At 30.4% G+C, this 14,821-nt stretch overlaps 1 protein-coding gene across 1 annotated transcript; it reads right to left on the reverse strand.

The window, feature by feature from the left end:
- Positions 1 to 515: 515 nt before the first annotated feature.
- LOC119688493 lies at positions 516 to 1,663 on the reverse strand. The gene has a single exon (XM_038103169.1). It carries the CDS (start codon positions 1,593 to 1,595, stop codon positions 516 to 518), a length of 1,080 nt encoding a protein of 359 aa, XP_037959097.1. The 5' UTR covers positions 1,596 to 1,663.
- Positions 1,664 to 14,821: the final 13,158 nt, after the last annotated feature.

Consider the following 14,821-nt stretch of genomic DNA (forward strand, 5'->3'; position numbering starts at 1 on the left):
CTGTTTTGCACTGGCTCGCTTGACATATCTGAACTTCCACCGCACGCCGTGTCGCTCTCGATTGTGTTATTCTTATTCTAGTGCAAAAAAGCGTCTTCTTTTCGAATTGTTAATTTGATTTTTAATATTTCCCCGAATCTTCAGTGTATTTTACTAGACTGTCTATTAAATTTACTTTTATACCAAAAAGGTAGGCTGAATTTTTTTAAAAGTCCTTATAATGGATTAATACTTAAATCAAATGTTCCGCTTCAATTTTTAACAAATCAAGATTAAAACAAATATTTTTTACTACAATATTATGAATAATAAGTGAATAATTTAGTTAAACTCTATAAACTATTATGATAAATAAATGATTATGATGAAATTATGATAAAAATTATGATAAAAATAATGCGTAAATAAACTATAATCCACACGAATTATTACTTAAACTAAACTTAGTTTAGATAATCAAAAAAATTATTTAATTTAAATTCTACTTGTTTTTTCAGTAATTCTGATGTGTGATTCTATAATTCTGGGATGTTGTATTGAAATTCTGGATTCTTGAATTTAAATTTTTCTATTTCGAATTTTAATTTCTCGTATTTGATGTTTGCAATACGTTTCACCTGTAGTATTAGCTCACCTGCATCCTGTGATGTGATGGTGATAGTGTCAGCAATGGGAGCACCCTCCTGTATATGTTCGATCTGTTCTTGTGTATGTGTTTGGTGACTATGTATAGTCGAAATGCCTTGAGTATCATGTTGATTTATAGGCGCTTCTTTAACCTCGTATTTTATTTGTTCCGGTGCATGTGACAGTAGTCTCTGAAATTGTACATCGCCATTTATTAATATTATCTCTGTAGTTGCAGGAGCAGTGTGTGCAATTTCTGGTACGGCGCTATTAATAGTCGATTCAATTATTTGCTTGCGATGTGTGATGAACTCTAATTGATTCTCTTCGTTTGGATTCTCGTTAGTATGTGGCGTGTTCTCAACAACAGTCGTTCGATAAGGTGTTAGTAAACCATTGTCCGTATTAGATTGTTCTACTTTTGTTTCCGACTCATCTGGTAAAATTTCTTCGTTATCATCGTACTGATCATCGTTGTCACTACCTATTAGCTCATCAAAAGCCGCCTGTAATTCTTCCAATGTGAACATTTCCGCTGTACGTTTTGTTTCATCTTCAGCATCTTTTGCACATTTTAATTGTGATGACATTTGTTCCGGCATTGTTGGTATCAATAGTGTTTTATCAAATAAATTTAATGCTTGCAATTCTATTGCTGTAAGAAATATATTCTTTTCACCAGACACACTACGTCTATATTTATAGCGCGTTGCATTTCTCCAATTGCTAAGGCGCTTACGCCACTCTTCTGCCGTCAAAGTAGGTCCATTTTGGCATTGATTTAGTTCTAATGCCAGTTCCTTCCATTTATTGGTTAAATAACTTTTATCTAACTCACGGGGCACGCGCTGTGTGGCAAATATCTGATCTTTTTCCATTAAGTTTATGTACATCATATACTGATTTGTCGATGTACGCCTTTTGTACCGAACTCTTTTCAGTTCTTTTTTTCCTGCCAATTTGGGCATGATCTTGCGAATTTTTATTAATTATTTTAATTATTTTTTATTTATTACTGTTTTTTCGTCTTATAACCTTCTCGTGCAAAACTCGAAAAACTGAATAATTCGAAAAATCTTAAAATATCTCCCGCTTTTTTTTATTTTTTCTTCTTTAATCTTCACCTTCTTTTTCATTGCTTTATCTACCCTACTAAACTACTTTATCTACAAACTTGCTTTATCTATTTAACTACTTTATCTACATTAATGATAGAAATATATAGAAACATATTAAACGCTATTATACCATAAAGAAGCATACAATGGCAATGAAAGGAATATGAAAATAATGTATTTTCTCATAAGGAAATTGAATAGTACCTCAGTGGCATTCATTACTTTCGAGCGCAGTTTGTATTGCATTATGTCAATATCGCATTTTAATCATGCAATAAAATATTTCTCTTAACGTCAATAAAAAAAGGATTATGGACCATATACTCTAACTTGACCATATAACTTACAAATAATATGTAGAGTAAAAACACCACCTAAAAAAACTTTTTTTAGAATAACCCACCTTTGGCACAATCTTGACTAAGCCACGGTATATTAATGACATAAACTTAACGAAAAACTTTCTTCTTAAAAAATATCAAAAACTCACAATATAATATAAAAAATGCTATTAAAAAAAACTTCCACAATTTGTTTTTAGCAGGAACCGAATATAATAATTATTTCAAAAATTGATGAGAAAAAAGCACCAATAAAAAGTTGTTATTATTGTAGTTATCCTTCTAACAATTTTCATTCTTAATATTATGGATGCTGTAGGTTGCGGTTACATTGCATGCGAATGTTTTCTGTTCGTACGAACAAATTAGATGTACGTAATTATACGTGAGTGGTTACAGTTGCTGCGAATTATTCCCATAACGTGTTGTCTTTCTCATGCGAACATATGAAACTCTATTCTATTCTATTCAATTCTATTTTATTCTATTTTATTCTATTTTATTCTATTTTATTATATTTTATTCCATTTGGTTTAAAATTCCTTCGTTCGTGCGAAACCGAAGGTGGAAATAGTGAAATTTGGAGGTGTCTGTTATTTTAATTTAATATGAATTTTATTTTAGTTGTAATTTAATGTTTCTATTTTACTTAATAGAAACTATTGTCTTTAGTGGAGAGGTTTTGAAACGTAGAGTGAACAACAACAAATTAATTAATTGTGATATTATATTATTATATAGTGATATTATATTAATTAATTGAATTTTTGGTTGACCATACAGCTATTTCGACTATTGCCAAATACTCATCATCAGTGTTCTTGGAATTACTTCTTATATTTATTTATTCCATAAAAAACTATAATTTTAATTTAAAAAATGGAAATATATTTGATAGCATACACATGCTTTTAGGAAATGTATTATGATTTGCTAATTTCTTTTGTTAAGGAACAAACGACCTCTACATTTTTATATATTGATAAAATCATCCACCAAATTCATTGTTTCTTATTTAACAATATTAAATAATTTAATAACGGTTTTTGTTTAATTCAATATCATTTTCAAAACAAACAAAGCAGAAATATCAATTCGCAACTAATGTAAGCGCAACATACAACATGTTCGCACGAAAAAACATACGCACGAACGAGTAAGACAAAACAATAAATAAGTTCTGAAATGTGCTACCATTAATTATAAATATATATATATATTCAATATTTATACTCAATAGTGCAACGCAATAGCGGAAAATCTTCATTTTCACGGTTTAAACGAAAATGTAGTGTTAAAGACAGTTTAATAGAGATTCAACTGATAATTCGGTTTACATAAAAAGTGAATTTAAAACAGGTCAATAATAATGACTGCAAATTCTCATATAAATTTAATTTAATATTTTTACGTGACTATATAATTTATCCGAATTTTGAGAAACATTCATCAACTTTAGTATTTGAATTTTTTTATATAACATGCACTTAGTAACTGTAAGTATCAAGTGATGAACTTGAATCCTGTCCATTTTGAAGCGCAGACTCACGTGAACCTATGCTGTACTTGACTTGTGTTATTCAAACCTGGAGTTTTGTCAATTAATAGTTCAAACTCTTCAAATGCTTCAAAATATGAAGCACAGACTTACGTTAAGTCTGTGCTTGAACCTATGCTGTACTTGACTTGTGTTATTCAAACCTGGAGTTTTGTGAATTCATTGTTTCACTAAAGTTTTAAAAGAATAAAGACAGTGTTGTGTAATAAATATTTATTATCGTTGTATGTATGTATATTCAATAAGAAAATACTGGATAAGCTGCATACCTACATTCAAATTATATAAAAAGTGTTCCAGACTTCAGATAACTCCAGATAACTCCAGAAAACTTAAAAATGTGAATAATTGAACTCTGATTCAATCACTTGAAGCAAAAAAGGAATAACTTAATCCAACTCTTTTAAATACTTTATTTCATCATTTGAAAGCAGTCAACTTTATTCGGCACTTCATTCAATCAATTTAAATTGCATTGATTAATACTTGAGAGTCTCAAACGTACTTAAATACTTCAGCTAGCGAAGTTGCAAGAAGTTGAGATACATCAATTGAAGTGCCATTGTAGTAAGCGGCTATTGCTTTAACTGTGTTGAGTTTCGAGTGTTTCGGTATTGGCAAAATTGTGCTCGTTAAATAGCATTTCGCAGCAATTAGTGTAGAATGGAAAATTACGCACTGATAAGGTACCTCAAATTTGCTTTTAATTAAAAAGATCTTGTGAATGAGTACCAGAAAAGTCGCAGTCGCAGTCCCAGTCGCAGTCGCAGTCCCAGTCGCAGTCGAAATGCTGAAAATGCAACACGTTGTGCCATTGTGCCATTGTGCATTGCTTGTCGTATGTACGGCATGTTCTTACATGCCTGCGGTCGCCTTATGTTTGAGATGCATTTGCATATTTGTATCTGACTTGCTATGTGGTATGATTAACTAGACAGGTTTTTTGTGCTTGGGTGTTTAGCATGCAGTACGCAAATTTACATAAATGTCTCTCTCAAATTGCATCTGCTGATAGGGGAAGACATGTTTGACGGTTAGCTCGAACGCACAAATAAAACTATATTTCTGCATATAAATGCACGAGTTGTGCACTACGAAGCCAATTTGAGTGATATAAGAATAAAATCTGTACAGTAACCACCTACACGAGGCAAGAAGTATGCAAATTCTGGTCACTATTAGTGTTGCTGTTTGATGATTTGAGTAATTGAAGAAGCAAAAAAGACAGCATTGAAATGTGTAGTCTTTGTGATTTTTAAAAATTAAATATATATAAAAAAAAATATTTTAATCAAAAATAAATTATTATTTAATGTTAATTTTTTTTCCCTGAAAGTGATGCAGCTTCTGATGAAAATAAATTATTTAAAATTTAGCAGGGTTCGAATGGAAATGAAAAGACAACAACAATAATTTTAATTAGTTAGCCAAATTTTAATAAATTAACTAAAATTTTTAATATTGACTTTTCATTTCTATTTGAAACCTTATGTCTCATAAATTATTAATATTAATAAGATTAATATTAATATTAATCGTTGGACAAACGATTCACATGGTTTAAACATGTTCAACTGAAAAGAATTAGTTGTGCCAAATCTCTTTATCACCTCCAACCGCTATTCAGAAATGAAAATCTCAATGCTAAGAACAGGAAACTAATACATATAAAACCAAATAATTTGTCTGTCACTTCTATGTGGATGTGTATCGTTTAGGAAAGCTTCAAATACTACTATTCGCCAGATAGAAATTGCACAAAGCCAGGCGCTGAGGAGACTTTTCAAAGTACCATGGTACATTAGGACGAATGACATCCTCAGGGACCTCAAGATTGATCCCATCAAAAAATAAATAAAGAATAGAGCCCTGAAATTACCATATTTGCGAAAACTGACAGACTTACCAACATCGCGTTATCATATCTCAGAATGGTTACAGGCTGCTCGGGGAAATATGCAATTCTGACGCCTATTATTGCTTAGTCTGATGAAGTGATACACAATAATCCAGTCAAAGCGTAAAGAGGGGTTTTGCCATAATTGCCATAATTGAACCCTAGAAAATAATATCCATCACTATCTCACAAATAAATTAATAAGGACGATTAACTGATGTTTTAATAGCGCGATTGACAGAAAAACAGTTTACAATTCAAGGTTTTTTTCTTATTCTTTGTAAAATCAGTAATTTTGACAATAGTTCTTTATTCAAGTCTGTAATTAATAGATGTTTCTGCACAAAATATAGCGTTCTATTGTGGTATGTTGAGCAGTCTTCGTCAGTTTTATATAGCGTTCTATTATGGTTCTATTGTGGTATGTTGAACAGTCTACCATAAGTCAGTTTTTGGTTTTTTAAGCGATTTTTGATTTTAGCATAACGTAGTTTCCTAAACATATTACCGTGACCGTAACCAGGTATCGTGCGGTCATTCCCATGAATAATAGTATTTTAAGTATATTCTCAAATTGACAGACAAGGCAATTGGTATTATTTAATATTTAAAGATAAGTTAGGATCTGGTAAGGAAATTAATGTTTGATTAAATGATTATTTAATTATCACAATAAATGTAAATAATCAACGAAATAGTCCATTTATTTTTATAAAGGTCTTTTTTCAAACTGGAAACTATGTTAGCATAAGTGCATAATATCGAAAGGGTACTACTTTTTAGAGAATAAAATAACCTTTGAAGAGTAAATAATAACTAATTGCAAAAAATAAAAAATTTTCATTACTTTTTGGTCAGGCCTTGTATAAGTAAAAAATAATGGATATTCCAAAAAATAATCACTTTTTCACAAATTGATTGATACTTTTTTAAAGGGATTTCTTTATTTAGAAAGTTTATAGGACGAAAAGGAATTTTTTGATTTTTTTTGCAAAAATGCAACTTTTTTGATACGCAGCCAAGGGGCCGAAATATATCAAGAACTGAAGTCTTCCCCCAAAATAGATCGACTATATTTGTATATTATGCCATTTTTTTAAAATATGTCAGAGTTTTTTAATGGGATACGCTTTTATTAAAACTAAAAATAAGTAAAAGTGTATTTTAATAAATAAAAGTAAGTTTCTGGTTAAGGGCCCAATTGCTGCCATTCAAATCTTTTTAATTTGCTGAAAATATAGCTCAAAAAATCAAAAAAATTCTTATGGTTGAGTACCAGTATTTGGGAGCTGCAATGTCGCTAAACTCGTGAAAACAAAAATTGAAAACAAAATCTCAATTAGTCAATGTCTTTATACCTGGTACCGCTAGCTTGGGATCTGTTTGAAACTAAAAAATAGTATTCTGATAAATTTTTTTTCTTGAGGAAATTTGTTTAAAAAATGTAGTATAAATTTATTTTTAAATGGTTTTAGTACGACCTTTGGTGATACCGATTCATTTATATAATATATTAATATTAATAGTTTTGAATTGGTAACTGCACCAGATTTTATATTTCCGGTAGTCCAGTTTTACACATCACTGATTTTGTTGCTTGTGGTTTTGAGATTTACATGCCATGGTGCAGCACGTGCTGCAACACAAATGCGTTCATATATTTTGCATGCTAAATACGAAATACGCATACCAAGCTGTCTATGTATCTACGCAACTATGTGGATAGTTATATATACGCACATGTAAATATTAAGTAGCAAATATATTTGTACGGCTTGAAGACCGATGTATTCGGATTGGTGTAATATATACAACAATTCGAATAAACAACGCTACCGTACGTGCTCGAAGCGTTGAGTGTTAATTGTTTATGTAAATGCTTCCTCTTCTTGGAATAGACAATTTTTCTTTAAAATATCATTCAAAATTGTTCATTCCATTGACAAATATTGATTCTTACATTATTTGCAGTATATAAAAATTTATTTCATTAACAGTGGCATTTCATACTGTTAGTGAGGTGATGATTTGGATTTTATACCAACTAAAGATAATATTGCATCTCAAAATAAAAGTGAAATGGTTGTCGCACCAAATAAAATATTCGACAGCGAAGGCGACAATGACGAGACGTCTGAAATGCAGCACAGTTCCACTTCTGAAGTTAGTTTTTACGGTAAAGATGGCATATTGAAAGCAGCTATATCCTATAAACGATTCCGCACAACAGGGCTGTCCAAATCAGATAAGATCGCGGACCAATATGAATCAGGGACATAGAAATAAATTTATACATTTATAATTCTTCCAGAGAAAAATAAAAATACGGCGATAATGATAAATTTAGTTTTATTAATTCTTTAATAATTTATTTTTATGAATTCTATTACTATCAACATTATTATTTGTTGCCATAAGAAAAATATTTAATTTTTAAGTAGGTTAGGTTAGGTTAGGTTACTGGGGCCGTCCGAAGACTCACTTAGACCATAAGGTCCATTGTGATACCCTAAAGAATTTGACACCTGTCCTTATAACCACTTGGTATTGGCTACAAAGCCATTGACACGAGCTATGGAAATAGAACCTAGCTCTCTTAGTGAATAGAAAAAGTGCGACCCTAAGTAGGATAGTCTATGTCTTTGGAAGGCAGGACACTGTAGCAGAAGGTGTGCTGGTGATTCCTCTTCATCATTCTCCATGCAATGCCTACAATGTAAGGAGGTCCTGATGTTGAGCCTCACGGCATGTCCTCCCAACGGGCAGTGTCCCGTAATAATTCCCACTATCCTGGATAAATTTGCTCGGGATAGATTGATTAATTCCTCCGATCTTTTCTTACTTATTTTTGGCCAAAATTCCTTGGTTTTTATGCAGTTGGTTACTGTTGACCATCTTCTTTCAAACATTTAGTATGTCCATAATTTTATTCGGTGCCGACAAGAAGCAACTGGTATACCCACACTTTCTTTTTCCAGAAGAATTCGTGCTGTCGTACCAATATTTTTAAAAGTAATATTAAAATAATGTTGTACAATGAAATATACATATACTAAAGTGTTTGTCAATTAAGTAAATTAACGTGAATATATTACACATATAATTTAAAACATTTTAATTTATTTATTTGAGATACCATAAAAATATAATAATGTGATATTACTAACATATAAAATATAACAAAGATAAATTTATCTAATTGTGGCAAAGATTAGAAAGATGTCGCGGGCCTCACCAATATTAGTCGTGGGCAGTACAATTACATTTATTCGGTTTGATAATGAACGGACACGTCACTGTTATTTGTAAAGTGATAAGACTATTCTAATTCATGATATATACAATCACCTTAATAAGAATTATAATGAGAAACAATTATAGTCCACAGGCATATATTACAATTGATGAATAATTGTTTCGCTATTGTGGCAAAAGTAACCCAAGTGTTTTCCAACAAAATCAGCTAAATATTGTATTAAACATTGGTGGGCCTATGGATTAAAAAGAAAATACCATTTATCCGATGGGTAAACTCTTGCTCATTTCATAAATTCCTCTAAACTGAAACGGAATGTTAGACTGAACGGCCATCCTAAAGATTAAACTGTTTAATTCAACATACGCGCCGTGATAGCTGGTAAATAAGCCCTGGCTACTTATACAGAGACCCCCTAAAATAATTTACAAATATTTTTTATATACCATTGTAGTATGTATATATAAAACAATTTGTTATGTAATGTTAGTTATTAGTTTTTAAGATTCTGAAACTTATTGTTAGGCTTTAATTTAAAGCGATTCAATAAAGACATATTGTTTATTACAAAGAAAAAAAATTATAGCGAAAGTTATATACAGGTAAAGATGAGGGAGCTGTACTATGTGAAGACAATCATAAGGAAAATATTGTCTTGCAATTAACATTGGTTAAGCATTATTCGATAAAAATGTATCTCCGAACTTATGAAAATCAAAGTTAATCGAAAATAAAAATAATATGTAATACATAAATGCATCGCAAAAACTCCATGTGCGTGGTATAAATATCGACCGTATGAGGTACGAATATGACTAACTGAATAAGTGTCCAACGGTGGGTTAATATATCTCAATTGGTTTTTAATTGATACGGAATAAAAAAAATCCCAGTTTAAAGACCGGTAAATAATTGTGAGACACTCGTTTCTCAAAAAGTTATACACACTGCCTGACTCATTGAAATCCATTTGTCCTGTTACGTTAGTGGGGTTTCTGAAGAGTCCTATACTGCGTTAAAGGCACTGAATCAAACGAAAAAATAGAGTATGTTAATATTGTTCCATCACGAAAACCAAAGTTCTACTATTTCCATATACAAAATATAACACTAAAGTTCAGTTTTTGTTGTTAAAGCACACAATTAAATTTAATTCAAAAACTTAAGTGACATGATTGTTGAATAAAATTTAAAGCATTTTGTGGTGGAACTGAGTTTTCCTGCACTAAAATTTCAGAGCACAAACGAAAAAAAAACTATCTAAACTTATGATTATTGTCGTCTGCATTTTTTTGGCCAAAATATTGCATGCAAATTGGCGACAACTAAAAAGCCATTTAAACAACACTAACAAAAATTTAAAATTAAATTTCCAACATTTTGTTTCACATGTCTCGGTCAAATAGAGCGCTTTGCGGTGTCAACCTAATAAAGTTGGTAACACTGCAACCACAAAAAGGAACGATGTCGACCAAGTATCATACAGGATAATCAGAGATGCAAGCCTGAAAAGTTTATGGTTATGTGAGGTTCACAAAAAATTGCCTCTATTTAGTTTTGGACATTTTAAATAGAAAAATTAAACTGCTCTTTCTATTTACCCATAGAGTTTAGGCAATGTGAAAACGATCAGAAAATATTAGTGATTGCATTCTCAAAATATTTTATAAACACTTTTCGATTTAACTCGGTTTTAAAACTATTTAGCCAAATTTTTTAATGGAGCAGATGTGAAACTGTTTCTAGAGAATATATTGGAAAAGTTTGCAATGCATCTTGGTTGGGGTGTACTGCAATTCAGCAGTCCAATGTACAAAAAATATGCATCGGTTTGAAGGAAAACCAAAATAAAAATAATTAAAAGTCGTTACGTTGTATTTTATATAAATATTTTTATTATTAATATTTATTTACAATTTATCTTAACTACAGATTACAAGCAAAGAGAATATATTAACAATCACAGAACAAACATTATGGTCAAAATATAAAATATTCTACAATACAGTATTTAAGATTAACTTAAAATATATTTTAATTAACTTATAAAGCTAGATTTCATTTATTTATTAATATAAAAAATAATAATTATTAACCCTTTATTCTAGAATTTTCTAAAAGTATGTTCATTTACCTTTATAAGTACAAATTATGAAGAAGTATTCGAAGAAAAAGTTAATTTTTTCCTTAAATAATTCAAATTATAAAGAAATATTCGGATAAAATGTTGATATTATTCCATAACTTAAACCATTAGAAGGAATTCGGAAGAAAAAGGTATAGAGTCGTATAGAGACTATTCAGAGTGTTAAACTAATAGCACAGGTTTACTTCTATGAATTCACAAGATAAAAGCTACCATAACCGACTAAAGTCACAAAAAGAAACCATCACAAACTAAAGTTATTCTACAGCTGCCCAATACCTGATTAGTAAGTAAACCGATTTATGACAGATAGGGAGCATAATAGACCCAATGGTCGTAGTGCCACATCCCGTAACAATAATAATAATACGACAGAAAAACTCCACTCTAAGAAGGCAATAAGCCAGATAAGAAGGCAACAAGCAAACAGATCCTATATTGATACAGTTAGCATTCTCGTCGAAGAGATTTACGATTGGTTGGTTATATTTTCATTAGTTCTCAATTAGTTCTTTTTACTACTTTCTTAGATACTCTGATAAAAATGGAAATCTGAGTTATCCTAAAAACATTACATTGATCCCTAAAATACATGAATATGGAGAATGAAATTTGTGTATTTTAAGAACTCATCCAGAAGAGAAGCAATGCTGCTTTCTCCCACTGACACTTTTTTTAACAGTCACTGAAATTATTTTGTATAAAAGTTTTGGTCAAGTAAATAGAGTGAAGCCCTATTCTCCACACAGGAGAGAAGAACAGGAGTAAGTAAGTAAGTAAATAGAGAGAGCCTTGAATGGCATATAATAATGTATAGTTTCCTTTGGTAAAACTTTCAAATATGCATTTAAAAAAAATGAAATAAATGCTTAAACAAAAGTGACAGCATTAAAGTTCAACTCCAATAAGACGAAAATAAAGTAATAAATAAAATAAAATTTGATAAAACCGCAGACAGTTTCTAAAAAATGTGCTCCACCGGATTACCAGAGCCAAAGTCTTTTCTGCACAACGCTTTCGTAGATCCAGTGACATCAATGAAAAAACCATAAGACGAATATTTAAGTTAAATCTCTTGCCAGTGCCACTGTGTGGATGTGAAAACCGGTTAATAACAGAAACCTTACAAAACGTATTGCAATACGATTTGCCCATATATAATTCTAAAAACCTATCTAAACTTAAATGATGAATGGAGAATGGTGACGAATATACAATGCTAGGGTGCCTATTCAAACGAAACAAGAAACCATGGAAGGCCATAAATAACAAAGAGACAAAGTTTGCGAAGAGAAATTATAGATTCTTGACATATTTGAAATGAAATGGAGAAAGAAATATAACGAGTAGGAAATGTTTTTTGGAGATCTTATTATCTAGTAGAAGTTAAAAGAATATTATCATCATTAGCGCCTTTTTAATTATTGCTCCTAGTAACAACAATTTGTATTTATTTCTATTTCCAAGAATATTATAAGTAACATATAAAGATAAGTGGAGAAATTAAACTGAAACGTGTTTTCCACCCAAAGTAACGATTAATTTTAACAACTTAGCACGTTTACCATCCACAGTTTCTTGTTTCAACTGACCCACACCGTCCATACATTTGAATATGTTAACATAGTCAACGATTTTTTCAGCCATACATAGAAGATGTATTCCACAATCATAGGTGTTTGTCTAAGATATACATGAGTCAATGAATTTATATTAGAAGACAAAACGTAAAATAACACTTACTTGCTGCAAACATTTCATTGGCTTCAATCTAAATCTTTTACAGTTTAGTGCAGCCTTGACTTGGTGCATTAATTGACTGGCCGCACCGCCGTTTTGATCACAGAAGGAGTCAAAATGGTAGAATGTTCTTTCTGGCCTGGATAACGCCAGCAATGACCAGTGGCTACCTCCAGCATGAGCCGTTATATTGTCATTCAATGCGAACAATATAAACATTTTAGAACCGGCATTCAGGTCATTTAACATGGTTGTTAATTCTTCCTGGCTTATAAACTTCATGCACTGGGTCACTGCTGGCGCTACAAAAAGTACTTCCGAATTGTTTTTATACTTCAATTTTTTAAGATATGCAAAATAGAAAGCTATTATTTGATCATTTAGCCAATGTGGACCTTTCAATATGTTAATATCTTTTGTGCGAAGGATAATATCATGGAAATTCAGGCAAACAGGATCCGATTGTTGTGCTTGTTCTTGTGAAGACAATTTCTTGGTTGGCTTAGGCATTTTGTGAAAAATTGAATAAGTTGATTGAAACAAAGTTCTCTACTAAAGAATATAATTAAATTAAAAATTACTGTTAATTTTAATTAAGTATAGTTGACGTACAAAATTAAGACGCTTTGGTGCAGAACGGAAACAAGACTTTTCAATAATTTAAAATCCTTAAAATTTAAAATTTAAACAAAAAAAAAATTAAACTAAATTTTACTATGTTTAAAAAGAATAATTCAATATTTACCTATCTGACAGAGGATCTTTAAATTAATATCAATATTTGTTTTGAGACTTGTTTTGATGTGTTAATTTTAGTGTTCAGAATCGAAGTCCAAACTAAATTTTTTTCTTGATATATAATATATGAAGCTGTCAATATAAAACATGTAACTATATATTTACATTGTCAATATTACATCTGCATTCAAATAGAATACCTCTCAGCCTATACACACGATAGCCTTGTTCTTTATTTCCGCTGTAATTATGGCTTGCTCCTGATTGCGATGTCAAATCAAGTAGATACCAAGAATATTTATAAGTATTCTTATTCTTATATCAAAGATATCAAAGTTTGATATGTAAATTTAATTTCGACTCTTTTTTAATTTTAACTCAATTAGGGCAAGCTCTTTAAAATTCACTAGTTCTATTCAAAGATTTGAGAAACATATAACATTTTTATATTCAAAATAAAATTTCAATTTCTATTTGAAATTTTTTCTATTTCAATGTTTATATGATATGTTTATACATACACATATGTCTACTTAAAAGCCAAGTACAACTATTTTATATATATATCGAAGAAAATGAGCAAAATTTCTATCTACTTCAAATTGCTACAAAATGGCAGTCAATACTCCTACTAAGAATAAATTTATCATAGGGTTTAACAATTAAAATTTTGACTTAAGTTGTAACCGAATTACAATACTTTCTCTTTCTACTCTTGTATGAAATGTCAAAAATTGCAACTTTTAAGAGCGAATTTCTCCAATTTCAGTACGTTTTGGAGAAAACATGGCAGAAAGCAACACAGTCTATTTTATAAACCGCTTATAATCTAATTTTCACACTTTGGATTTTAAGGAAAGGCGTATAATCTTGTAAGTACTGTTAGCAATTATTATAAGATAATATAATAAAAAATTAGGATTATTACAGCCTCTTTGAGCATATCTATAATTCCTTTTAAATTAAGGTACAACCAAAAAGTACCATAACCTTACAAAAATAAAACAGGACTTTGTACTCTAAACATTAGGGAAATTGATGCCTGATTAGCTAAAGAATGCTTATAGCCTTGAGCTTTATTTGAGTTCATTTTGTTTCAACATGTTTCCGCCAAACTAAGCGTTTGTCGCAGTGAAAGAACATGAAATTCGATATTTTAAACTTAAACTTAAATATTATTTTTATTAATCGAAATTAATCTTAAGAGCGAATTATAGTTATGGTATAAGGTATAGCTTCATCTACAACTCGAAATACAATTAAAGTTTTCGAAATACAGAAGCTAAGGACAATTTTTTTAAATTAAAGCTAATATATAGTGTGAAAAGAGAACAGACCTAACTTGCGTGGTATCAGCAACGTAACCAGAATTGTGCCAAGGGGGGATATACTAGAAAATA

The sequence above is a fragment of the Teleopsis dalmanni genome, chromosome X, assembly GCF_002237135.1.
Source record: "Teleopsis dalmanni isolate 2A chromosome X, ASM223713v2, whole genome shotgun sequence".
Taxonomy (NCBI): Eukaryota; Metazoa; Arthropoda; class Insecta; order Diptera; family Diopsidae; genus Teleopsis; species Teleopsis dalmanni.

What these genes read in the sequence shown, in the direction of transcription:
- LOC119688493 (XM_038103169.1), bottom strand. Translation starts at nt 1,595, where the DNA reads ATGCCCAAATTGGCAGGAAAAAAAGAACTGAAAAGAGTTCGGTACAAA.